General features: G+C 39.6%; 2 protein-coding genes across 3 annotated transcripts in view; one reads left to right on the forward strand and one right to left on the reverse strand.

The window, feature by feature from the left end:
- PDS5A (PDS5 cohesin associated factor A) overlaps positions 1-16,682 on the forward strand; it is a 52,599-nt gene extending 35,917 nt beyond the window's left edge. Inside the window, 13 exon segments of the mRNA XM_083457986.1 lie at positions 1,397-1,533; positions 2,508-2,631; positions 3,074-3,278; positions 3,552-3,666; positions 4,943-5,075; positions 6,761-6,880; positions 8,272-8,334; positions 8,957-9,102; positions 10,015-10,120; positions 10,790-11,145; positions 14,549-14,711; positions 15,554-15,589; positions 15,591-16,682. Coding sequence (XP_083314112.1) covers positions 1,397-1,533; positions 2,508-2,631; positions 3,074-3,278; positions 3,552-3,666; positions 4,943-5,075; positions 6,761-6,880; positions 8,272-8,334; positions 8,957-9,102; positions 10,015-10,120; positions 10,790-11,145; positions 14,549-14,711; positions 15,554-15,589; positions 15,591-15,647 — 1,761 coding nt within the window. The 3' untranslated portion in view covers positions 15,648-16,682.
- Positions 16,683-19,630: 2,948 nt separating this feature from the next.
- Positions 19,631-25,773, reverse strand: part of UBE2K (ubiquitin conjugating enzyme E2 K) — a 34,531-nt gene continuing 28,388 nt past the window's right edge. For both annotated transcript variants that reach the window (XM_083458503.1, XM_083458504.1), the window contains exons 6-7: positions 24,288-24,416; positions 19,631-23,948 (exon numbers count right to left, since the gene is read on the reverse strand). In XM_083458503.1, the coding sequence (XP_083314629.1) occupies positions 23,874-23,948; positions 24,288-24,416 (204 nt within the window). In that variant the 3' untranslated portion in view covers positions 19,631-23,873. The remainder of the gene's footprint in view (positions 23,949-24,287; positions 24,417-25,773) is intronic.

Raw genomic sequence — 25,773 nt, forward strand, 5'->3', positions numbered from 1 at the left:
CCTTTGTAATGTATCGGCCTTCAAAGAAATTCAGTTTCAGTATGTCTGGTTGTACAAGTACTTTGCTCTGTATTTGCTGATAAATGGTTGTTTCATTAAATGCTCTTCGAAGTTGGTGTGGAATTAATTTGTTACAAATGCCTACTTATTCTCTGTTCAGCTAATACACATGAAATGATGTGATATTTGCTTCTTGCCTTATAATGAAATAGCTTTTTAAAAATTTATTATTGTTACTTTTATGTTATGTAAATGAAAATGGAACAAGGTAAGTAAATGAATAAATGCTTAGAATCTAGATAACCATCTCCTAAAACTAGAAGGCTTTACGGTCTTAAAAATGGAATTACCAGTTCACATTTTTTCAGTCGTTTCTACAGTACATGAATACATACATTCAAATATATGATAAAGCAAATTGAAAGAAAATGTGAGAAGCGTGTTGCAAAAGTATTAATCTTCCTTTTTTCCAGTCCGATTTTTGTCGGCCAACCCAGTGCCAACCCAGAATCACCAACCCAGTGCCATTGGGCACCAAGTTAGTGACCCTTGTGTATGGGGTCGGGAGGGATTTTTAAAAATTGCAAGCGCTTCCTTCACCCTTGGTGGGGCATTTCTGAATGTGTGGGTGCTCAAGTATGCTGTGCATGTGTGATTGAGAGAGATGCACCTGGCTGTGGGGGGTGGGGGGAGAGATGTGGGAGGGAGGGAGGGAAGGAAGGGATGGTTTTATATAAGCCTAAGATATTTGTGGTGTGTATGTGTGAGAGGGAGGGATATATGCATGTGTGGTTTGTTTGTATGTTGTGGTCTGAGAAAGAGAGTAGGAGATGTGCTTGGCAGAGATGCATGTGTTCCTGTGGTCTGTAGGTGTGTATGCTGAGTCTGAAAGAATAAATGAGTGGTGTAGCCACCTTGTATTTCCCCCCTGATACTCAGGCTCCCTGCTGTTACTAGTCAGCAACAGGATCATTGTCTATGTGTGTGGAAAATATTGTGTCACCTCCAGAGTCAGAACCAAGAAGACATAGCTGACATCCCACAGCAAGCATGAGCTTGTCCGAGTGGGATGAGGGAAGTAGCAGTGACCATGCTCTTTCTAATTTTGTTTTATGCCGTAGCAGCCGTGTTGTGTTCTGACTTACAGCAGCCATTTTGTGACTGGCACCCAGGGCATTTTCTCAAAATTAAAAATGGGCCCACTGCTCCAGAAAGGCTGGTGACCCTTGTTTAACATGAAATTCACACAGGTTTTTTCTATTCTGAAATGGAATGTGAATACAATTTGCAGTCGTTCTGTTTCAATAGAGGAGGCTCTCAAATTGTAGGCAGTGAACTAAAATATACTTAGTAATGCTGTTAGAAGTATCAATGACTTGATTTTATCTGCCAATAGGTTCAAGCAATTAAACTTCTAGTACGTTGGCTTTTGGGTATGAAAAATAACCAGTCAAAATCTGCAAATTCAACACTCCGGTTACTATCAGCTATGTTGGTCAGTGAAGGAGACTTGACAGAACAGAAGAGAATTAGGTAAGACTTCCCCCAAATTTTCACTGATAACAGTTCATATTTATGTCCCGATCCATCAAGTTGCTTAGAAGCAAGAGCTGTGTATATAGAATTTATTGCGGTGGATGATGAAGCCACTGGATTGGGTAATTCCCTCATCACGTGATGGAGGCAGGAGCATAGAATTGTGGTAGGCAGTCTTAAATTAGTTTTTCAGTCTCGCCAAGCAGCAATAATCAGTGTACACACCTAGAAAGGAAATCTGAACATACCTGCCTACCTCCTCCTGGCTGATGACATGCCCCCAAAATAAATAATGTAACTCCTTAAACAGAGGAACAAAGGGAACCCTTAAATAAAGCCTTGGCGGTAGTCTGAAATTAGCACAACTGCAGACTACAGCAGGGAGGGTTTCAGTGTCTTCATCGTCCACCTTAAAAATCTACTCTTCAGTTAAGACCAATTGTTCTTTCCCTTATTAGATCTGAAAGAGTGGACGCAAAACATTTATTTTGTTTGTTTTAAACATTTTCTAGTGTTCCAGACATACAAATAAACATACATATAGTGTTTCCATTTTAAATTCATGGAGTATTTTTTCACATTTCGTTTACATTCTGGATGAGTCACGTGTCCTATGCATTGTGCAGTTGGGGGAAGAGAGAGAGCTGGGGGGTAATGATCTTTGGTTCTATTACATAGTGTTTGTGTAGGGGTTTTGTGTCAGCATCACATGGGTAGGTCCTTTATTTATATACTTATTTATTTTTGTGGGCAGCTACAGCTCACAGTGTGTTTTGGGATGAGTTTTCTCATCTATGGTGCAGTGTGTGTAAAATTTACATGGTAATGTTCACAGCATGGTGACCAGGAAGTTACTCAGCTAGAAGTCATGACATTTCCGTGAAATTCTAGACGTTTCATACTGCTTATGCATCTTTAGACACAAGGTTGTCTTCTGAGATACAGGGATGATTGTCTTCTCTTGTATGCAGCAAATCTGATATGTCCCGTCTACGTCTGGCTGCTGGCAGTGCCATAATGAAGCTTGCACAGGAGCCCTGTTACCACGAAATTATTACCCCAGAGCAATTCCAACTCTGTGCATTGGTCATTAACGTAAGTAATTGTCTTTGAAGAGCTGTGAAAGGAACAATTAATTAAGGTGGGGCACATTCCCTATCATAAAGCTACTGTTTAGTCTAAGATTACCTGTCTTTCTTTCCTTAAACCAGCACTTTCCAAAATGTGTGTCATGACACATTAGTGTGTCGGCTGCAGTGTGTCACGTGAACACTCCTTGCACTTCTCCTGGGACTGGAAAGGGGTTAGTTTAACCTCCAGTTTGCTAGTGAAACTGAATTACTGTGTTGTGAAATGAGGCACGTCTAAAAAGTGTGTCAACAACGTGAAAAGTTTGGAAAGCTCTGCCTTAAACTTTGCAGATACTGCACTGTCTGCAAGCATATTTTACTGTTTCACAGAACTGTTTCTGTTGACACCCATATGGTTTGTTTCGTTGCTCAGTTGCACTTGTCCCATTTCCCCCCCTCTCTTGCAGGATGAATGTTACCAGGTGAGGCAGATATTTGCTCAGAAGCTGCATAAAGCACTGGTAAAATTACTGCTCCCATTGGAGTACATGGCAATATTTGCATTGTGTGCCAAAGACCCCGTAAAAGAAAGGAGAGCGCATGCAAGACAGTGCTTACTTAAAAATATAAGTATACGGCGAGAGTACATTAAACAGAACCCCATGGCCAATGGTTAGTAAATTTGCTTGCAAGTAAAATTGTATCTTGTGTCATTTTTATTTCAAATTCTGTTTTTTGGTTGTGGTTGAAGAATATAGTAGTTGTGTTCATATATGCTCTGAGAGGTCATTCCTTAAATTTTCCAATAATCACACAATTGAATTAGCTTCACAATGTGTTACAGCTATATTGTTTACTTGCATAATAGCAAAATAGCAAAATCTCTGGTGTTGGCTGTGTGTCCTTACATTATGCTTAGAACATGTTTATATTATGTTATTCCAGAAAAGCTGCTATCCCTGCTGCCTGAATATGTGGTACCATACATGATTCACTTGCTGGCCCATGATCCAGATTTTACAAAACCTCAAGATGTTGATCAGCTTCGTGATATCAAAGAGTATGTGTCATTCTGTATTGGATATTTGAAAAATGCTAATTTAGATGTTGGATAGATACAGCCCCCAAACTTTCATTTCGCAGTTCTAACAAAGAACAATGCCCATTTTTTACTGTAAATTCACGATTGTTACTATTTGTTAAATTTGTGTATCGCCCTTCATCCGAAGATCATAGGGCAGTTCACAACACAAATTTAGGATTTCCTCAGGAATGCTTAAGAACGTTCACTTTGGTGGCTCTTCTTCACACAGTGCATTTTGTTAAATCCATATATGCTACTCCTCTAAGTTGCTCAGAATGTTGTTTAGGTATGATTCAAAGGCAGTCTGCCATCCAGGCAGCTTACTGGACCAGACCTGCCTGTTTTCCACAGTAGATAGAACCGCATCATATGTCCTCAATGCATTCTGAAGAAAGTGTTAGCACCTGAAAAATTATATGACAGGAGGCTTGAGCACACTGTTGTTGCTGGATGGAGACTGGTTTCCATGATGGCTACCCTTTTTGGATAATCATGGTTGTTAATTTGGGGGCGGGGGGGGGGGGTTGGTTTTCAAATTACCAGGCTCTGCAAATTTGAGAGGATTCTGCTTACTAAGCTTCCAGGTCATGTTTCCCAAAGCTTCAAACCCTGCCCCCGCATTCCTTCTCCCAGCTTCTCCCCAACTTCTAAGGACTTCTTCCTGTGGCTTGCAATTCCCTCCTTTTGCCCTAATTTGGGTGGGCAGGGATGGTCAAATTTCTAGTTCATTGTACAGTGGTGCCTCGCAAGACGAAAAGAATCCGTTCCGCGAGTCTTTTCGTCTTGTGGTTTTTTCGTCTTGCGAAGCAAGCCCATTGGCGGATTAGCGCTATTAGCGCTATTGACAATTTAAGGGCTAAAAACGGCTTTTTAAGGGGTGGGGGATTAGTGGTTTTGCTGCTAAAATGCTTTTAGCAGCTTAGCGCTTCAGGAAAAGGGCTTTTGGAGCGGGGGAAAAATTCAAAATTTTTCGTCATTTTTCGTCTTGCGAAGCAAGCCCATAGGGAAATTTGTCTTGCGAAGCACCTCTGCAAACGGAAAACCCTTTCGTCTTGCGGGTTTTCCATCTTGCGAGGCATTCGTCTTGCGGGGCACCACTGTATTGCTAAAATCATGTATTGTGGGATACCTGGACATAGCATTTCGAGCTGGAAGGGAGGTGTTTTCAGACTCAAGTATGCTTTCTTTCTGGGGAATGTTGTTAGTGGTGTTACATGCAACTCATAGCATTGGGGTGTTTCAATTTCATTAGGTGCCTTTGGTTCATGCTGGAAGTCTTAATGACAAAAAACGAAAACAACAGCCATGCCTTCATGAAAAAGATGACAGAAAGTATCAGACTTACGCGGGATGGACAGTCTCCAGATGAGCCAAAAGCCAATGAAGTAAGAAATGTGGTGGAAAGAGATTGGTTTTGAAGTCAGTTTTTGAACAAGATGAACAGAATGCTTCAGAGCAAGCAATAAGCCAGAATCTCATTTCTCTCCAGAGAGAATTTTAGTTGTAAGCATTTTGTGTTAGCAATCTCATCTTTACAGAGCGAAAAAGTTAATCCGGCAGAATGTAGTTGTCATCAAGCAAGCAAAATCTTATTTTGTTTTCTTCATTCCTCCTCGTCTTCTTCCTTTGCCACGTTGAATGTTTGTTTTGTGATCGCAAAAAAAGCCAACCACCACAAAATTCCCACAGAAGGGAAAGCCCTGGATCTCCTCTTACTTGGGGCCCTTTTCTGAGCACTTGGCACAAATAAGAGTTCTCTCCTCCCCCACTTCATATGGCAGCAGTTTGCTGATCTATTTCACCGGCTAGGATATGGTCCAGCCACAGCACAGGTGCTAAATCAGCTACATTGGCTAATGTTATGGTTCGAATCTGGGATCAAACGAGAGGAGTGACTTTTCCCCTCTAACCTGCTCATAAGCCATAAGCCTTGTTAGGGGCATCACATTGCAGTCTGAATTTCCCACCTAAGTTTCAGTATTTTCTTACTTGCTATGGGCAAAGGTTAGCCACCAGTTAACAGAGTTAGGAAGAAGCTTTTGCTGCCAGTGAGGGAGTGGTGTTACCTCCCTCATATGTGTGGTTTATTGCAGAGTTCTGTATTTCATGCTTCGATGACAAGAACAGCCCAGAAGATCAGTTCCATGCCATTTTGGCTTGAGATTCCTGCTAGCCTCTCCAGTGTTCTTTCAGCATGTGGGTTGAGTGGTGGTATCAGTCACCATTTGGACTGTTGGATCCTTGCCCCACATCACACCAAATTCTGCTAGCTGTAATTAAATATGGACAGATCATGTCTAAACTAGTCTATATCAATGTTGAATATGTTTATTCATAAGTCCATCCTGTCCCACTTCCATGTTTATCTGAAAATCAACCCGGAAAATTCATATTTCATTACATATCTTCTTATAAAATACCATTTCATCTCTATGTACTCATTTCTAAGCATATATTACCTGAAATACTCATTGTTAATATATTTTGATAGGGGTATTTTGAGCAAAGAGCTGTCACAGAATTTGGAGAAGTGCAAAATACAAAGGATAATTTTGTGCCGATCTGCACATTAGTTCAGGAGGTGTGGATTGGATCACAGAAATCACATTTCTCAAATATAACTAGCTGTAATCAATTTATGTTACAACCTTTTTAAAAAAACACCATTTCAGTCTCTGTAGTTCTTACTTCTCCTCTTACCGTGTGTTGAGGGGACTAGTTTATTGAAACAATAAGAAGCTAGGAATTGTATTCAACTAACCTCTTCATCATATTCTTCAATTTCAGTAGCTCTGCTCTGAGTAGGACTAGCTGTTACAGCAAGCTACTTAAACCTTAGTCCTGTGTGTTTGTAAAATTTAGAAAAAGCTTGTTCAAAAGTATGGTGTAGAAAATTAGGCAGGATTTGCACTGGGAGATAATATGTCTGTGGGGAATCCCATTTTTTTAAAAAAGCATAAAATAAGTCTGTAATGTAATTGGCATACTGATTTCTATATGCTATAGTTACATTTGTTTTACGTTGTAAAGTGATTTCTAAAGCCCTTTTACAATTCCCTCCCTCCCACAGAAACTCTATACTGTATGTGATGTGGCCCTGTGTGTAATCAACAGCAAAAGTGCTTTATGTAATGCAGAGTCTCCAAAGGATCCTGTATTGCCAACCAAATTTTTTACGCAACCTGAAAAGGTAATTTTCTAGAACAAACAAATCTTTTTGTGTTCTCTTCTACTTAAGCATACCTTCGAATATGGGAACTTCGTTCTTGGTTGTATTTTCTAAATTACCTATTTAGATAATTACCTAACTATTGCCATGTTCTCTTCCTCTCCCGTGAAACCAAATTGCTCTTAAAACTTCTTTGTGGTCCTATTCTTTGGACACTCAGCAGTATTGAATCTGCCATTACTAGAATATAGTGAAGTGACAAGCTAAAGAAATTAAATATACAGGTGTCTATAATATGCAAAATCAGTAGTACTTTCAAAAGCACTCTCATAACGGGACAAAAGTTTACTCTGTTTAGCTTAGTGCATATTTCTTAAATATGCTTTAGGACCTTGGATTAGTGAGCCACTGTTGAACATTGAGCTCACTGCCTAGTTTTCTGATTGAGCTTTTATAGAGGAGTTTAGATCCTGTTATTATAGTGATTACATGCACCTCAGGGTGGCTAGCAGCAATTGAAACCAATACGTACTGTATTAAGGTGTTATCCAATTTTAATCATCCTTGGATAGACCCATTGAATCCATTTATTTTAGTGAGTCTGCTCTGAGTATGACCATTGAACATCTCCCCAAAATGTTCCATAGAACAACAATACAAAACAGAGGTTCCTCAGATAATTTTCTTTCCAAGATTCTAGTTTTAACTTAAATGACAAAACAAAACCCTGCTGGACAAGACAGGTTTTCTCCCCCTCTATTGAAACATAGTGGAAAGGGCCTCTAAATGCTCTTCTGCTTGAAATGCAATTCACTGTGTAACCCCACCAGCACCCTGGGCTCATAAAACAAGTCTCACACTTCTTGGGTTGCAGTCCTGTTTTATGAACAAAGTTTACTTGGGGGAGTTTACTTGGATCCAAACTACAAGAAAGAAGATTCCACCTAACCATTAGGAAGAACTTCCTGACAGTAAGAGCTGTTCGACAGTGGAATTTGCTGCCAAGGAGTGTGGTGGAGTCTCCTTCTTTGGAGGTCTTTAAGCAGAGGCTTGACAACGATATGTCAGGAGTGGTCTGATGGTGGTTCCTGCTTGGCAGGGGGTTGGACTCGATGGCCCTTGTGGTCTCTTCCAACTCTATGATTCTAGGAGCTATTTTGAATAAGGGTAGGGAACATTTGGTCCACCAGATATTAGGACTCTAATGTCCATCAGCCCCAGCCAACATGGTCAGTGGCCAGGATGATTGGAATTGTCAGCATCATTTGGAGGACCAAACGTTCCTCACCTCTGATTTAGAAGCACTCGTTCTTGAAAACTGGAAAGCATTTCAGAATCTCTGCTCCCTGTCAAATTACATAATCTATCCTGAAAATACTAAATGACTTCTCTTTTTCTCTTCCCCCCCAAAGGATTTTTGCAATGAAAGGAATTATATTTCGGAAGAGATGAGAGTTCTTCTCTTAACCGGAAAGGTGTTGTTTCTACTTTTTTGTATTTGACACGTTGTATAAACGATGAACCCTTTCAATTTCTGAGAGATGATAAAATTATATACATGACTAACTCAGTGCAACCCATTTAGGCTGTATTTATTTGAGTCTAAATCCCATTGAATTCTGTAGGACTTTTTCAGAGTGCAGAGGACAACACTGTTAAATTACTTACAGGTTCACCTAAAGCGTCTTAGCCCCTTTGATTTCAGAGCTAATTTGTCGGTTGTGGGTCAGCTTCACTAAGATAAAACAAGAACTTTTATTTTTATGTAAAGGGTGTAAGGAGAAACAATGCTGAGACAATTTGTACCTCAATAATTTAGGCATGTGGTGAACTTGAGGTTGTGGGGGAAATGAAGCCTTTCACTATAACCTTGGAGCTATATCACATTTATAAGTAGGAGAAAGTTTAGGAATTTTCACTGGGCTAGGTGTAGCTGCAGCTATTCAATGATATCCAATTAATATGTCTTATAGACTAAAATGCAAGGGGCCATTTTATATATTGTAGAGATTTTTTTTAAAAAAAATTACACATTGTGAATTGTGTGTTTGCATGTATTTCAAACTTATTAAACAGGCCTGCTCTTGTTCATTTTAGCCCAAACCAACTGGTGTATTAGGTGCTGTAAATAAACCTTTATCTGCAACTGGAAGGAGACCATATATCCGAAGCGCAGGATCAGAAACTGGAAGCAATAATAGCGTAAACTCTGAACTGAGCTCTCCTGCAGGAAACAAATCAAGGTCTAATACTTTTCAGCAATATAATTCAGATTTAAAAAACATATTATGTTAAAGGATTCTCTCAATATAGGATTGTACTTCACTTTTCTTAAGTATGTGGAAAATTGCTATTTTTCAGTTTATGTACGGTATTTTATTTTTCTAAAATTCAGAGTTTGCAAACTTTTCAGTGTCATAAAGGAATATCAGATTCTTAGAATTCCAAGTCCTTTAATGAACTAAGTCTGCCAATCACTTCTTCACCTCCATTTTGAATTTTGAAATGAACATTTATATATTTGGTCTCACTATCTGCTTTCAATTGTATTACCTGTTAGAATGTTTTATGTAGTCGCAGTATTATATCTAATGAGGTTTGGATTAGTTCACATTGCTAGTTGCACATTTTTCTCAAATTGTTAACTCTTTTACTCACACACACAGCTTTAATGTGGTCCATAGACCCAAAATACACAGTACAATAATAGTATATATCAGCAGTTATTAAGGTGTAAAAACGGAATCTCAAACAACAGAACAGATTGAGTGCATATCTATGTTCACGTGGATTTAGAAATATTAGGATTAACATTGAAATTAAGTATTTCAGGGTAGAATTTATTTTAAATGCATCTTTTTTTAAATAACATCTTCCACTTTCAACCCTGGGGATTGCTGTAGTTAAGAAGATAATGAATTTAAATTTAATGAATTTAAAAAGTTAATGCAGGATCACAATCCAGCACAGAGGCAGGGGCATATTAAAACCTTTGCATTAGCATTAACCAGTTGACAAGAAATTTTGATCAGTTCTTTTACCTTCTTGATCAGTTCTTTTACCAGTTAGGCTTGAAGAAGAGAAATAGATTTCTTTCCCTTCCATAATTTAACAGAAAACCAAATTTACATTGATTTTTAAAATTCTTCCAACAGAGAGCAGAGCTCAGACATATCAGAAACTGGTGTCAGTGAAAATGATGAAAATCCAGTGAGAATTATTTCTGTCACCCCAGCAAAAATAGAACCTGTAAAGAACAAGGTATGGTTGAATTTTTTTTAAGCACTTATAGGTAATCCGACTAAAAATTGTATCCAGGAATTGGTGACTAACATTTTAATATAACTGTTGCATTTTATTTGCGATTCCATGAAAACAACATCCCAGATTGATAACGTCAACAGTTTCCATACAAGTCGGAAGAAGTCAGCTTAGCAGTTGATAGCAAGATTTTCCTTATTTATTCAAATATCCTGCTTTAATGTTGTTGTACTATGTTTTGGCTCCAGTTGAGCTGTTCTTGAGTATGGTACAGAGAGAACTTTTAAAGCACATTAAATAATATTATGCAAGGACTTGTCATGCCGTCATCTGATAGTTTGTTTCATGCCCATAATGTTTTAAGTTGGATTTTAATTTAAGTAGAAAACCTAAGCCAGTAGACACGACATTGAGAAATACTTCAAAGCTTGTTGTATTTCTATAACGAGTTTCCCAAATGCTTCTTTATATTTTTGGGAATGAGAATTCCCCATTGCAACAGTATGTCCCCTTGGACCGATTATTTTGTGGTACTTGAAAGGTTATTGCTGTAGCTGCCCTTGGAAACTACTTTCTAAAATGCTTGCAAGGTTTTGAAGCAGATATAACTGCCACCTGACTGTCGGGGATTCAGCTGACAACAAACTAAGCCTTATTTCCCCCCTCTAGGAGATAAACTCTGATCAGGCAACGCAAGGAAATGTTAGCACTGAGCGTGGGAAGAAAAGAACTGCAACAGCCGCCGGAGCAGAAAATATTCATCAAAAGTCAGAAGAAAAAAAAACAGATGAATCGAGCCAGCCTGCCCCTCCCAAACCGAGGAGAGGGCGTCCTCCCAAGTCTGAATCTCAGGGCACCATGGCAAAAAATGCTGAAACGAGTAAACCATCTGGTAGGGGGCGGAAAAGGGCAGCACCCAGCCAAGAAGGTCCAGGGAGTTTAGAGGCAAGCAATGCCAAAGCACCAAAACAGCAAGATGCACCGAAAAAAGCAGTACCAGCACAGAGACAGATTGATCTACAAAGGTAAACACAAATACACGGCTTTCTTTCTCTGGGAAGTTGTCCTGAATTGGCTATAATTTGTCAGAAATGCCAAGTGACATCACAGTAAATCCTAACCATCTCCACGGAACTTCTTTTGCACTTTCCTGCACACTGCTCCCCGCACTCTTTCCTCCCTCGTCACATGTCTCTTGTTTATTTGTGCCCTTTAATTCCTCTTTACTCAGCCTTAGTCCTTCCCCACCACACACAAGATCCAATTGCTGAACAATACATGTTTTCAAAAAGTGCAGCTAGTTCATTTGCATAACACAGGTTTTCTTTAACACAGAGATATGTGTTCATGTGTAAAAAGACATCCTTCAAAAGATTCCCCCCCCCCCCATGCAAATGCAGATGAACATCAGGGTCAAGGAGTGTGGAAGACCAGTTACCAAAAGTCTCTCCCATTTTAAAAAGCTAGCTGACATGGAATATTCAGAGGAGCAGTGGCTGCTGATAAGTTGGCAGAGTGGCCAGCTCTTGGAGATCTGATCTTTCCAAAATCCAGACCATGGGTAGGCAAACTAAGGCCCAGGACCCGGATCCAGCCCAATCACCTTCTAAATCCTGCCCGCAAACAGTCCGGGAATCATTGTGTTTTTACATGAGCAGAATGTGCCCTTTTATTTAAAATGCATCTCTGGGTTATTTGTGGGACCTGCCTGGTGTTTTTATATGAGTAGGAACGTGTGCTTTTATTTAAAATGCACCTCTGGGTTATTTGTGGGGCATAGGAATTCGTTCATTTCCTGCCGCCCCCCCAAAAAATATAGTCCAGCCCCCCACAAGGTCTAAGGGACAGTGGACAGGCCCCCTGCTGAAAAGGTTTGCTGACCCCTGATCCAGACAGTCAAACATATGAGCTGCTCCTGTCTCTTCTTGCTAAGAATAGGCAACTGCTGCTGGGATCAAGAAATTTGAAAATGGGCACTAATGGAAAAACCCTTAGATTGTTCATGTTTAGGAAAAACTCTTGAGGTGGATAGATTTCATGAAACATGGTATTGCTTGTTTGCAACTAGTCCTCCGGATACACATGGCCAACTGTGGTCAGGAACTCTGGGCTGAATAGTACAAATCAAACAGAGACATTCTGTAATATTACTACAGACGAACTATTATTTCCCTTATTGGTGTAATCAGCTGGTTTGTTTTCCCTAATGTTAGGTATCATTATTTTTATCCTGTATGCTTTATAAGAAAAATAAAAAACACATTTTTTAAAATAAAGAATGGACAACTGGCACCCTAAAGGTGCACTCTTGTCCCCTATGTACTCACCTGCCGTTATGCAACTTGATGGCTTTCTTCAACGCAAGTTGGGAGGCAGGTAAAAAAAAAATCCTTGACATCCCCATCCATGTGTAAACAGCAAAATTGGCTGTGGTAGGTTTTTCTTCTTATGTATTATGCATCTTGGCTGTTGTTTACTTTGCACAAGGCAAGGCACAGACATGTCAGAGTAAGCAGTTGAAGTGCATGATGGGAGAAAGTTGTTCATAGTTGGAGCGTGAGTTAGTCTTTTGCATGTGGCTTGGTTCACATCAAATTCAGTGGGGAAAGCCAGTGTAAATGGTTTCAGAAATCCCCTAACTAGGGATAATACCACCCATCTCCAGGGTAAAGAACTTTGAGGAAGAAATGTCTCTTTGAGCATGAGAAAGAAATTGTGTCTTCCTCCAGAGTGTTTTGGCACTTTGGCTGATCTATTTTCTGCCTGCGGTTCCTCAAGTGTGCAGTGAGGAGTAGCTACTGCAACCTGGACCCAGTCTCGAAAATCAGAATCAGAAGCAAGCAGCTCTTCCAGAGCACCTGAGCAACCTGGCTGCTCTCAACTTTGTCTATTCACCTCCTCCCTGTTACCCTCTGTGTGTGCATGTTGCTGTGGGTTAATAGCAGCACAGTAGGGTAGGATTGGGACTTCTAGAAGTGGTGTGGGGCTAGAATTTGTGTTAGGGATAGTTTTCACTGGGATCAGGGATCATGACAAGGCAATGTGGTGTTATAAGAACTGTGGCATCCCCAAGGTCTCTGCACACACTGGAAGACTTAAGGGGCCGGTCGAGATGGTTGACAAGCATGGTGCCCAGTCAGAATTTGTGTGCCCCTAACCAGTCTTACTGGTCCTTCAACCTGTGGTCAATTATAAAATTGTTTTTAAAACTAGCTGTTGACCTGGTGAATTAGCAGGAGTAGAGATACCTACTTAATTCATATATGGCCTTCCTAGGGTGGTGTTTGCTGTTGGCTACTGACCATTCTCCTGGTCAAAAGCATCAGCATGAAAGAATCCTGCCCAGGAATCCTTAGCCTTCTGAACAACTGTCTGATGAGTTTGTTGCCTGAACCATGAGGGCTTCTTTCTTAAATTTCAGCCCCCTTCAAGGGCTCACAAAGGCAGTTACTGGATGTCCAACACCAAATAAGAGGGACCAGCTTCCTCACATAGTCAGGAGCAGCCTGAATCTCTCGCAGTTGTCTCTGGAGGTAGTATCAAGTCCTGATCCTACCTTCTCCCCACTCCCATCTTCTACATATGTTAGAAGATTCCCAGGAAGGGACATGGTCACAGTTGGTGGCCACAAATAATGGCTGGCTGCACAGCCTATTTCTTAAACTGGGAGGAGTTTCAGAAGCAACCATTGAGATGCCATACGGATCTGGTGCTCAAAAATGGTACCAAATATATGCAGGCTCTTGGGTAGGCCTACCCAACTTGTGATCCCACCACCAACTTGTGGCCAATCAATGTTGTACATGACTACTAGACTGTCTTGAGCTTGTTGGGTCACAAATTGGGAAGTCCTGTCCTTGGACATGCCTAAATTAGCTCTTTGAGATCTTAGCGAAAATAGAGGAGATAATTCTTTTATGTAAGGAATTTGATTAGACATCCTTTTAGATGTATATACTGGTGGGGGGAAATCTGTATCTCTGGCGTAGTTAAAACCAACTGAAGTATACAGGCAACAACCATTTACGCTTGCTCAATGCATGCATGATCATGTACATGTGCATCGCCACAACCCAGCAGTGGCCAGAAAAGGGGGAGTAACCCATGCTCGGGGGCCAGGAATTTAACCCCCGTGCAAATCAGGTGTTGCCTGTATTTAATAGTATATATTGTTCCAATATAGCTGATAATTGTCTAAAGCAATATAGAAACCATTCATACACATCTGTAAAGTCCATTGTTATTCCTTATGTAGACCGCTTGCCCTTTCAAAGAAGGTTAAAAGAAATCTCATGCTAACAAAAATTGACTTAAGCTCTAAAAAGCAGAACTCATTTTGTCTCAGCTCAAAGGACAGAAGTGCAACTCCTAGTTTGATTTAGCTAGGCTTTTACTCCCAAATGATATTCCCATTCTAACGTTTTTCAGAAGCAAGGTGCTGGGAAGTGATGGAGAGTCAGTGTTCGAGATAGAATCAAGTCCTGGATATTCTCCAAGTGAAATGGATCTTTTTAAGCTTTGTGACACTGAGGATACAGGCAGCCAGGAAGACACTGAGGAGACAGAACTAACAGAGAGTGGCTTCCTGAAGGTGCAGCAGGGAGATTATACAGGGCTATGTTTGTATAATTATGGGTGCCGGGAGGAGGTGGTGCTGGTCAGTCCTTGTAGAAATGTCACTGACATGGATGTAGAAGATCACACAGTACTTCTGCATGTTGAAAAAATTTAGTGGAAGTTAGGTAATGAAAGTCAATAAACTGGGAGGTCGTGAAACTGCTATATTCCTGTCATTCTTCCCACCTTCCTTCCTTCCTTCGACAAGAGTTTCAATTGCTGAGCTTTTCTAGACAAATGCTAGAGCATCTTTATGATGCTCTTAAATTATTGCAGTGGAATAAACTGTTGTTGCTTTAAATTTAAAGTAATGTCTCCCCCCCCCCCAAATCAATTCATAAAAAGATTATCAGCCTCCTATAAATGCAAATTATTGTCTTCAGTGGAATTTCGACCAGACCTTTATCACCTACATCAAAGATGATGTGGATGCAAACACAATTGACAGTGCAATCCCTAGACATAAATATTCAGGTAATGGGTCCAGTGGTGCTTACTTTCAGGTAAGTGTGCGTAGGCTAGATGACTGTATGCCATGTACCCTTGTATGCTGGGTTCCAAGATGAAACAAAGACGGGACATAAATTTAATAAAAATAAAAAATTAAGTAATTTAAGAATTGATTAAAAAAAAGAAGAAATCAAAGGTGCACTTCAGAGGGGAAAGTTCACTTCGCTCTTGAACATTTTGGTTGTTGTTAGCCGCCCTGAGCCCGGCTTCGGCTGGGGAGGGCAGGATATAAATAAAATTTATTATTATTATTATTATTTTCCCAGTAAGTTTCATTTTCTAAACTTTCTTCTTCTTCTCTTCAAGGTAAAAAGAAAACTTCCTTGCAAGGGGAGGAAAAGGAGGGCCAAATGAAGGCATGCTCCAAGCTTCTGCAAAAACCAAGAAATTTCCTGTATAAGGAACTGAAAATACTCAGATCACACCGCTTTCAGCTCTGAAAACAGAAGGAAAATCTGCTTCCCTTTCAGATGACATTATTCTGCTGAAACTCTTGAGAGAGGCTAAAAGCATCTGTACTTATTTTCCCAGAGACTTTTTTTATGAAAAGTCAATAATTAAGCAAATTGCTTAACACTTGATTCCAGTTTCTGCATATCTGGAGTTAAAAGTGTTTTACTCCATAAATTTTCATGCTGCATTTTTTAAAAGAAAGTCAGAATGAGATCCTTTAAAAAAAATTCAGACCTAGAATCAGGTATTGCCCACCCTTTTTGCAAGAAAAAATAGAAGCTTACTGAAAGCATTTTAATCCAAGACACAAGGAAAATACCTGAATTCTCATCTGCTTTCCTTTTGGAGACTCCTATGTATAATTCTTTCCAGCTAAATAAGATGTACAGATTTTGGTTCCTGCTATGAAAAGTCACATAGTGACAATTTTTATACATGTTGCTTTCTGACTTTTTATCTGAGTGGGAGACTAATCACTTGATTGATTTGCAAGTAGACATTTCATCTTTTTTTAATTTCCCTCTCCATTTTAGTTTAATATAATTTGCAATAAATGTACATATTGTTGGTTGTTTTATAAAAACATCACTTTTAAGTGGGTTTACTCCTGTGGTTCTGTTGGAATATTCTAAATTTAATGGAGTAAAGGCAGCCCAGCATTTGATTTTATAATGTTTGTCACCAGATTTTTATTATTGATGTAAAATATCAATTTTTAAAAATAGTTGGACTTTTGGCAGCTTTGTAAGGAACGTTGGAAATGTTTAGGATTGCTCTCAATTTTAAGCATTGTGCTGATTGAAAGTAAGTCTGTTTTACGTTTTTGTCTTCCTGTCCAAGCTCATTTTTTAATGTTTAATTTTAGAAGACTTGCATCAATATTGATTTTTCCCCTGGCATTGTTCAGCATACAGTGTACACTTTTAATGTACACATGATCATATTTAAGTTTGTTGCATAAAATAAATGCTTCTAGGTGTCATATGGTATCATTTTTCTCCCCAGAAAAGTATAATTTCTACCTTGCCTCAGTTCTGCATGGCATCTCTGTATCTGTGTAGGACCAATAAATTTCCTGCTGTCTAAGCGCTGGTGTCAACACATAAGATTTTGACACTTTGGGAAAGTGTGTGTTCTCCAGTGGACCAGATAGTAGTGTAAAATACTTATGCCCTGGATTTCATAGATTAAAAGAACAAAATAGGCAGCAAACAGTTAATCAAGCATCACTCCATAAGGAATAGAAAGATTTTGCATTGTGAACAGAACCTCTGGTCATAGTTTTCACAGCAAGATGATGTGTATTCTGGAGTGTTCAGAAAGCAAAGAGCATTCCAGTATTGCACACAACACCTCTAAGAAACCTAAAATATCAGGGAGACAAGAGAAGCTGCAGGTGGTATAATGCAAAATACATTTACTAAGGTATGTAGCTAAGGAGATTTCCCAAGTCTGTTTGAGGGGAATTGTGGTTTTTGATCTGCTGAATCAAAATCAGCCTGTACTGTAAGGTCTTAGAATACAATTTCTTGAAACTCTGAATTTTGCATTTTGTCACCTTTTAATATTTAGCACTGATCAGAGGAACATAGCAGGTATCTCTACAGCTGTGTTTAATTTGGGACAGAGGCTATGAAGATAGTCATTAGTGAATGTGTGCTTGCAAGGCATGCTTGAAGGGGTTTGTACCATCATCAGGTGGGCTTTTTTAAATGATGGATTACATCTAGGAGATGCTAGAGGTCACTGAAACATTAGTGTTCTATATTAAATTTTGAGGTTAAGAGTTTAGCATGGGTGACCACTCCAAACCTGCCTTCTGTAATCCCATGCCCTCCAGAAGTTTTAGGGTATAACTCCCATCAACCCCTGCTAGCCAACGGCTAGGAATTATAGGAGTTATAGTCCAAAACATTGGAGGGCACCAGGTTTGGCAAACCTGATCTGAGCTATCTTAATACCCCAGTGCAGATGCAGAGGAAAGAACTTCAGAGCTACCTAAATATACCATAATGTTTCTTAATCTGTCAGGATGTTACCAGTCCAGTGTGTGTAGATTTAAGTCTACCACCATTTGATTAACCAATTTTACTTTCTTCCAGATGTCATGGACCACCGCCAGGTGTGCTCCATGGCAATTTCCCTTTGTACAGAAGAGGAGAGACCTAAGGACACTTCCAACAAGGGTCTGGAGTCTGCCTTGAAAAACAGCTTGAGGGTTTTGTGTGGATGGCCATCTGTCATGGATGCTTTAGTTGAGAGTCCTGCATTGCAGGGGTTGGACACAGGACTCCAGGTGGGATCTGACCAGGGCAGAAAAGAGCAGGACTATCACTTCCCTTATCAACTTCTGTTGATGCAGCCTAGAATAGCATTAGCCTTTTTTTGTTGTTGCATCACTCTGATGACTCATGTTAAGCTAGTGGTTCACCAAGATCTCTAGAACCTTTTCACATGTACGGTGGTACCTCGGGTTACAGACGTTTCAGGTTACACACTCCGCTAACCCAGAAATAGTACCTCGGGTTAAGAATTTTGCTTCAGGATGAGAACAGAAATCATGCAGCAGCGGCACGGCGGCAGTGGGAGGCCCCATTAGCTAAAGTGGTGCTTCAGGTTAAGAGCAGTTTCAGGTTAAGAACAGTCCTCCAGAACGAATTAAGTTCTTAACCCGAGCTACCACTGTACTGAGTGTTCTACCAGGACTTGACTATGAGCATTATTCCTTTCGGAAAGTTCATTCTGGAAATGCGCTGAGGACGATACACAGCTGTGTCTGCAAGGAGGATATATAAGCTTGGAGCATGATCCTCTAACCCAGACCCATCTTAGTTGAAGAGATAGTTGTTTATGCTTGGTCTTCTCTCTTACAGCGAAAGTTAAATTGATTTCCCGCATAGCTGGTGGCGCTTCTATTCTTCTGCTGCTATCGTACTCACAGATGAGTTAGATGTGGGAGAAAATCGTCCATTTCTCCTTCCAAAATTTCAGGCGATTTCCTTGGGGGAAGACCTAGAGATAAGGTGGCTGTATGCGTGCGCTGCTGTTGCATTTTGAACTTTGTGCCAAGTAACTCAGGGAAGGCACAGCTCATCAGTATGTGATGGGGCTTTTTGCTACCCTGGGCTGCTTTGGAAGAGTGAGATATTTGAAAAAGATACCTGCAGGCAGCCATGTGAGCGACCAGAGAGTTGTGTGCATCCTAGACTTAACTTTTTTGCCTCAGCCGATGCTGCCTCTTGGCAAAACTATCAGAATGTTCAATCAGTTGTGATTCAGTTGCTCCCAAGACGCCAATCTAGTATTAAGGAGAATATTCTGTCCCTACCCCTAAGTGTTTGGGCACATCTGCCTCAGCAATAGGCACATGGGGAACGGGTAGTTTAGGGCTGCCAGAATATGAAAGCTCTATTATTGTGGATTAGGAAATGGTTTTGTGTGTGTTACCCAAGGCTCAGCATACTGGCCACAATATGGAAGGCACCATATCTTTTTTGGGAGGAAGTTCCTGCTCTTAGCTGTTTGGGCTGGGGGGAAGAATGCCTCCTCTGCAGGAGAAAAATGCAAGTTAGGCTGGTAATCTCACAAGATCCAGTATGCCCTCCTCTGAGCAGATTCCCAGTAAGAAAATTCCTAGGTTTTTGGCCACAAAGGCAACAAGTAGTGAGAACAAGAGAGTTTACTAATGGTGCAAGGAACACTCAAGTAGCAACGCCTCAGCCACCCGTTCATTTAAAAAAGATTTTAACAAAGCATAAACACAACTGGTTGATTTGCACACATACCTAATGTCTGCTCCATAAAATCCAACTTGCTGGTCTACGGGTCATCACTCTTGTAACGTAATGAGACCATTATATCACACTTAAATAGTGGTGCATCATCTCCTGTTCTGGAGAGATTTATTACCACAAAGTAAAATGGAAAGCATTTTCAGGGAAACATGCATTTATTGTTAAGCATTTGCAGTGGAAATCAACATTTTTAAAGTGTATTTATTATTATTTTTTTAGAAAAATGGCATACAAAAGTGTTGCGTGGCTTTTATTCTCAAGAGACGCAAACACCGACGTTGCATTGCAGCCCGCTCACTCACAATGAAATGTCCAGTTGAAAGCTTCCTACAAATAGCCTTTGTCATCTTGGTTGGGAAGAAAAACCAAACCAAAAAAACCTCCCACCCCCACAACATAAATTGAAATGGAAAACGGCAACAGGTCAGCAAGGATCTTTGACAGTACCACTTTTCTGAAAGGGGAGGCCCTCTCTAAAAATCAATGTAAAGCACCACAATGCAAATTTTATTCATGGGCTCCTATAGTACTGTTGGGTTTTGTTGGCATGATTCTGAATGGTTATTTCAAACTAGTAGATTCTTCCCATCGCAGAGGGACTAACCAGAAAGCAGCACTGTCATACAATACACAGCTTGCAAGCTTTCATCCTTTAGGGAATGGAGTCACGAGTTTTATCACAGTAAAACAAAAAATAAGCAGGTAGGGGCATTTAATAGCTCCAAGTAGAAGAGTAGGCCGATTAAGTATGGCACTTAAAAAACCCAAAAACCTGAAGGTTGGGATTTGTATTGAAAAACCCCAAATCACTTTGGAAGCATTAGTCTAACAAGGATGTAGCTGTACTTGCATGTCAAAGCAGTGTGAATACTGCAGCTCTAGTCACGATGGCTGCTACTTCTGCAACTGTAATGAATGTTTTTCCTATGCTTATATTCATGCAACTAAGCCTTGTCTAGGAAAGTCTTTGAGACATTCTCCCTTCGACCATGATTTTTGCAGTTAACTGTGCTAAGCTTCCCAGACTGCCAACCCACTCAGAAAAACTCCTGTGGATTATGGCAATCAACAGCATTTGGTTACCCAATAAAACTCAAAATCTGACAGTGGTAACCACTTACGACCCTATCAAAATGTCCGTGACGGGAACACGGTTCTTATCCGAACAATGACTGCAAGAGCCACCAAAACGTTTAAAAAATAAAAGCCCAGTGTCATTGCCATCAAGTTGTAAAAGATAAAGCAAACGACAGGGAAGGCAAGGTGCACATTCCACAATGTCCAACTCTTCTATTGAACAAGTTTGAGTTTGCATAGTTTACTCACTTTGCAACCATTTGGTTTATTTGAAGACAAAGTTGCTTTCAACCAGTTTCTCCTTTTAGACAAGATTGCTGAGGCTTGGACCTTGGATATTCCTCTCCAAAGATATCATAAAATATCATTTAATTACATTTATAGAAGTACCTGACTGCTCAGCTCAAAATGTTCCAAAATCAATGCTTGAGGTAAAATGCTGCTTAACCGCCTTTTTTTACAGCACATGTCACCAGGAGTACAAATTGTTTTGTACTTTGTCACTTTTTAATGGCAGCTCAGTATAGGAACGAAAGCATGGACTTGGCTTTTTAAAAACCCAATTAGTTGTGTGGAGTGTTTTTGGCACTTACAATGATTTGTTGAGACCCCTGGCAATGGGAAGGGCATCTCTTCTCTCTTGCCTCCATAGGAAGAGCAGCCAACGGTTATAATCTCAGTACTCAACAGAGATAAACCAGTTCCAACCCTCTGGATTTGTTAAAAATCTACGGGTTGCTTAAAAGTTCCCAGAAACCGGTTATTGCATGATCAGCATCCATTGTGTGGCGTAGGTGAACTGTGCAGCAATTCTTCCACCATAACTGGCACAGCTCACAATAATTGCAAGGCTGCCTGACTATTATTTTTAGAGTAATGAGAAGTGAAAAATGATACGCTGAATAATTAAAGACCAGCAAATTAAGATTGAGCTGGGTAGCAGTTTGCATTTACTCAGCTCAACAGCCTACCAAGCCGTGCACACATACCTTTAGAAACTGAGTCCCAGCTGGCATCAACGTAAGTTAAGGATTCTTGCTCAATTTTTGAGAAAACTTCCTTTCTTGGGTGCAGTGACAAAACGACTGTCATTACACTAGAACCATGAAGGGAAAACCTAGCACCTATATGAATCCTTCCACCAATACCAAGAGTTTCATGTAGCCAAGGGAAGAGTCCTAGCTATTATGTTTAGCGTAAGCTTTTTCTCCTGTGTTCAAACTTTTCCTACTCATTTAACACAATCACAGAAAGCTTCCTTAGAATGATTAATATGATCTAGATGGAAAAGCAGAAGACATTTCATTCCATCTAACCACTTCCACGATCTTTCCTTTAATAATTTGCAAAGAACAAGGGAAAATGTAATCTATCAGCCATTTTTACACAATTACCACCAGGGTAAAACAAAGCTGTAGATGAACTCGTCAAAATATAGACCATTAAAAAAAAAATTACAAACACAAATGGCAGATTGCCAGGGTTCTGCTGGCCCTGGCTACTATTTAACAAAAACTTTGTTGAGCAGCAGCAACTTGTTAAAAAAAATAAATATATATCAAGGAAAAAACAAAAATCACATTTCCTTTGGCATCTGAAAGTGATTTACAGGACTGCAAGAAAAACCATACAATCACTGAATGCATAAATAGGATGTGAAGAGATCAACAGTGTTCTGCATTGCACAGATACAAACTACAATTTATTTTTCTGTGTCCTAGTAACTTGAATCTATAGGCAGCTTAAGACATACATACTGCAGAAAATAATTCTGCATTAGTTAGGTTCTCGTCTCTTCCATTTCTCTACTTCACATTAGATGCTTAACAGTTATGCAACATGGCTGATTAGCAAAAGTGGTGATGCAGCTTCTTCAATTAAAAAATGGACCGATTTAAACTTTCCTATCTAAAGTACAGAAGAGTTGGGGGCCGGAATGGGAAAATAACCTTGCAGAATTCTACGTTGACACTGCATCTCTGCATTTTGCTCAAAAGCAATTCCTGATGCAGTTCTGCAATGATATTACAACTTGCAACAAAGGTATAAAAACTAATGATTTGGAGATTTTAGATCTCTCTGAATGAATAGAAAGTATGACTGTATGTACATTTGTTTTAGCAGGTACTTCTACTCGCATTCAATATATTTACAGTAAAAAAAACAACAATCCAAGACTTTCAAGTGTCAACTGGGGGAAATGTGCACAAGAGGGACTTTTAGAGGTTTACAAGCAACCCCTACCTAAAACAATGTCCAAAGTAAAAACTAGGAAGCTTTTGCCCCCAAACTGATTGCATCACAGCAAATACTAGAGAAAAGAGGTGGCATTCTCAGTGTTAACAGAGAACCAATTCTTCTCGGCAAATTCATTCTATCCAGAATTTATTGAAAGAGGTTTGATTTCTGCATAAGAAACAAAAGAGCAGCTCCACTTGCTTGTGCTATGTCCAGATATACCAAACCTTTTATACAATTGTGTAGAAATTACAATGGTTGAAACACTTTTACTGGTTATTCAAAATAGACCACTTGGAAGTGGGAAACTAGGCTACTTTAAATGGCACATACCCACAAATTCTGGAGGTTCTAGTGTGTTATTTTAGTTGCATGTGCAGTTGGGAGGGGGAGGTAAAGAAGAAATGGAAGATTGCTACTCCTTAAGAGGTGAAAACATTTCCGCGTAGGCTGTCATTTTGATCTATGAGCACATTTGGAAAGTCTTAGGAAAAAGTTACAAGAATGAATACTCAAGTACTTCAAACAGTGCTCTGTTCAGTTTACCCTACTTTTTTTTTCTTTAAAAGTGTCTATGTAAAGTACAAGCATGCAAATATAAGGTCCACAGGCACGTAGGATCCATGTTAAAAAAACATAGGTAAGGTAGCTGGGATGAGTGACATCAATGACTGATGATTATGGACACAATCAGATGTGTTCTGAATAAATTCTTAAAAGTCAAAATCCTGATGCAAATTCCTTCTAGTCTTGGGTCACACTGCTAAGACTAAAGTAGGCATGTTGTCCCCCATTGTTTTAGCCAAGCTCAAGGAATTTACAATATTTAGTAAGAAAAAATTAAAGTATTTCCCCCTTTTTTTAAATTTACACAGACGTTTAATTAGCTTTATTTACAGAGCAGGTTTTTTTTTCTTTTTTTCAGTCTCCAATAATGCCTAGATAGCATCAGGCAAGAATGCCAGTTTTGAAAGAGAATCTATATAGAAACCTAAAAATAAGAGATGGTGAGGCTCCTCAAGAAAGGGCAAGCTGGGCTACAGAAGCAGTTCTCTGCACATGGCTCAGTTACTCAGAAGTAGTTCTGTTGCTGTCTCTACATCCCATGATTTTGATGACAAGGCCACTATTACTGCATTCTGCAAAGACAAAAAGAAAAAAGGACTCAAGTCAGTGTGTGCACCTGTTCTTTATATAAAACCGACTGCAGCATGAGCCTGAAGGAAACTTTACTCGTCAGTTTGACCATGGCTAAATTAAAGTCAGTTACTTAACAGAAAATCAGGCGTTAAACGGATTTCCTTGAGCTTCGGAAGTAGTGAAAAAGCTGTTAATCGAGGCATATTACACAGATAATCTAAGAGAAGCTTCTACCCAAGTAAGCAAAGAGTATGCCTTGTATCCAAAGTTATGTTGCTGCGTAGAGAAGGATAGACACGCTGTGGTTTATCACTTTCGGAAGAGTCACCAATACTCACCCTATCAAAGCCCATAGCACAAAGGTTTTCTATCTTTTTGGTGTATTCTGGACTAGAAACTGGTGCTCCAGCATACACGTGTGCCCAAAGTCGAGCTGTCTGTTTAAACATTTCTGGATTTTGTTTGTACTATAGCAAAAAGGAAAAAAAATAAGTCATACAACTGTCCAAATTCGAGAATTATTGCATTCAAACTGCTCTGTCTGGCTTACTTTGGCATCCAATCTGGGATATACATGCCTAATGGTCTGAGATGTTTTGTCACTGAATAATTGCAATTGATGATTAAATATACCTTAAGACTCCAAAGAACCACAGGTAGGCGAGAACACAGTGCAACTGCCTTTCTACAATCCATTTATTGCTGACAGAAACTCTTATTCAAAGCAGAATTGGTTAGAATTAAAAGCAATGAAGATGACTGCCAATGGTGCAACAATGACAGGCTTCTTTCCTCTTCATACAGAGACCTTTTAAACAAGACAATATTTCTGCCACTTTTATATATGGTAGTTAGTGTGTGTGCATGTGTGTGCTTTGATAACTCTATGAACAACATGAAAACTTTTGTATACATCTATTGAAGAGCTATAACAACCAGCTGGCCTCACTCTGGTTGAAGGAACCAAAAATTGATGCCTATGATACAAGCACCATGTCCCCTTTTGTAGCCAGGCTGAAAGCCGGTAACTGGCCCAATGCCAGAAGTGAGCAAAAACAATTATCAGTTGATTTAAAATCATCATCATCATCAACCTTTATTATGGTCCAGAGACCCAACAAATCGTTACAAAGCAATACACAATTCATACAGCCTACCTCCAGGTTAAACAAGCATTTTGTTCAAAATATAGGGATCATTGGTTCTTGCAACCACCGATAAAAACTTGGCCACTGCTAATGTTCGGTCTTCCAATAGAAACCTGACATAGTGAGCCTCTGATTTTCCCAGGAAAGGTACCAGCAAGGTAGTATCAGTTCAGCCCTGGCTTGCTCATATTTTGCACAGTGCAACAAAATATGTTTTATGGAATCGAAGTCTTGAGCACACGAGCAAAGTCTGTCCTGTTAGGGAACTCCTCTCAACCTGCCATCCAACACGTTTAGTCTGGCTTTGGTAATTTAAAATATAAAACCAGACATACACAGAGTATTTTCTTTTTATTTATCAAGGTGGGCAAAATGTTTGTTTTGCTGAGAGTTGTGACACTGCACATACTCCTAAGTAGTAGTAGTAGTAGTAGTAGTAGTAGTAGTAGTAGTAATAAATAATAATAATAATAATAATAATAATAATAATAATAATAAATTAATAAATAAATAAAAAATTCACAAAGGTTTATGCTATAATAGGTCCTATTTTAGGAACTGCACCAATTCTGCATTTTCTGAGTTCTCAGAGAGCAAATAAGTATTTCACTAGCCTGTGTCCTACAGATTTAATTAAAACTCAAAATCTGGGAACTGTCAGTGTACTTCTGAAGAG

The sequence above is a fragment of the Podarcis tiliguerta genome (genome assembly GCF_965153285.1).
Source record: "Podarcis tiliguerta genome assembly, chromosome: 9".
Lineage (NCBI taxonomy): Eukaryota > Metazoa > Chordata > Lepidosauria > Squamata > Lacertidae > Podarcis > Podarcis tiliguerta.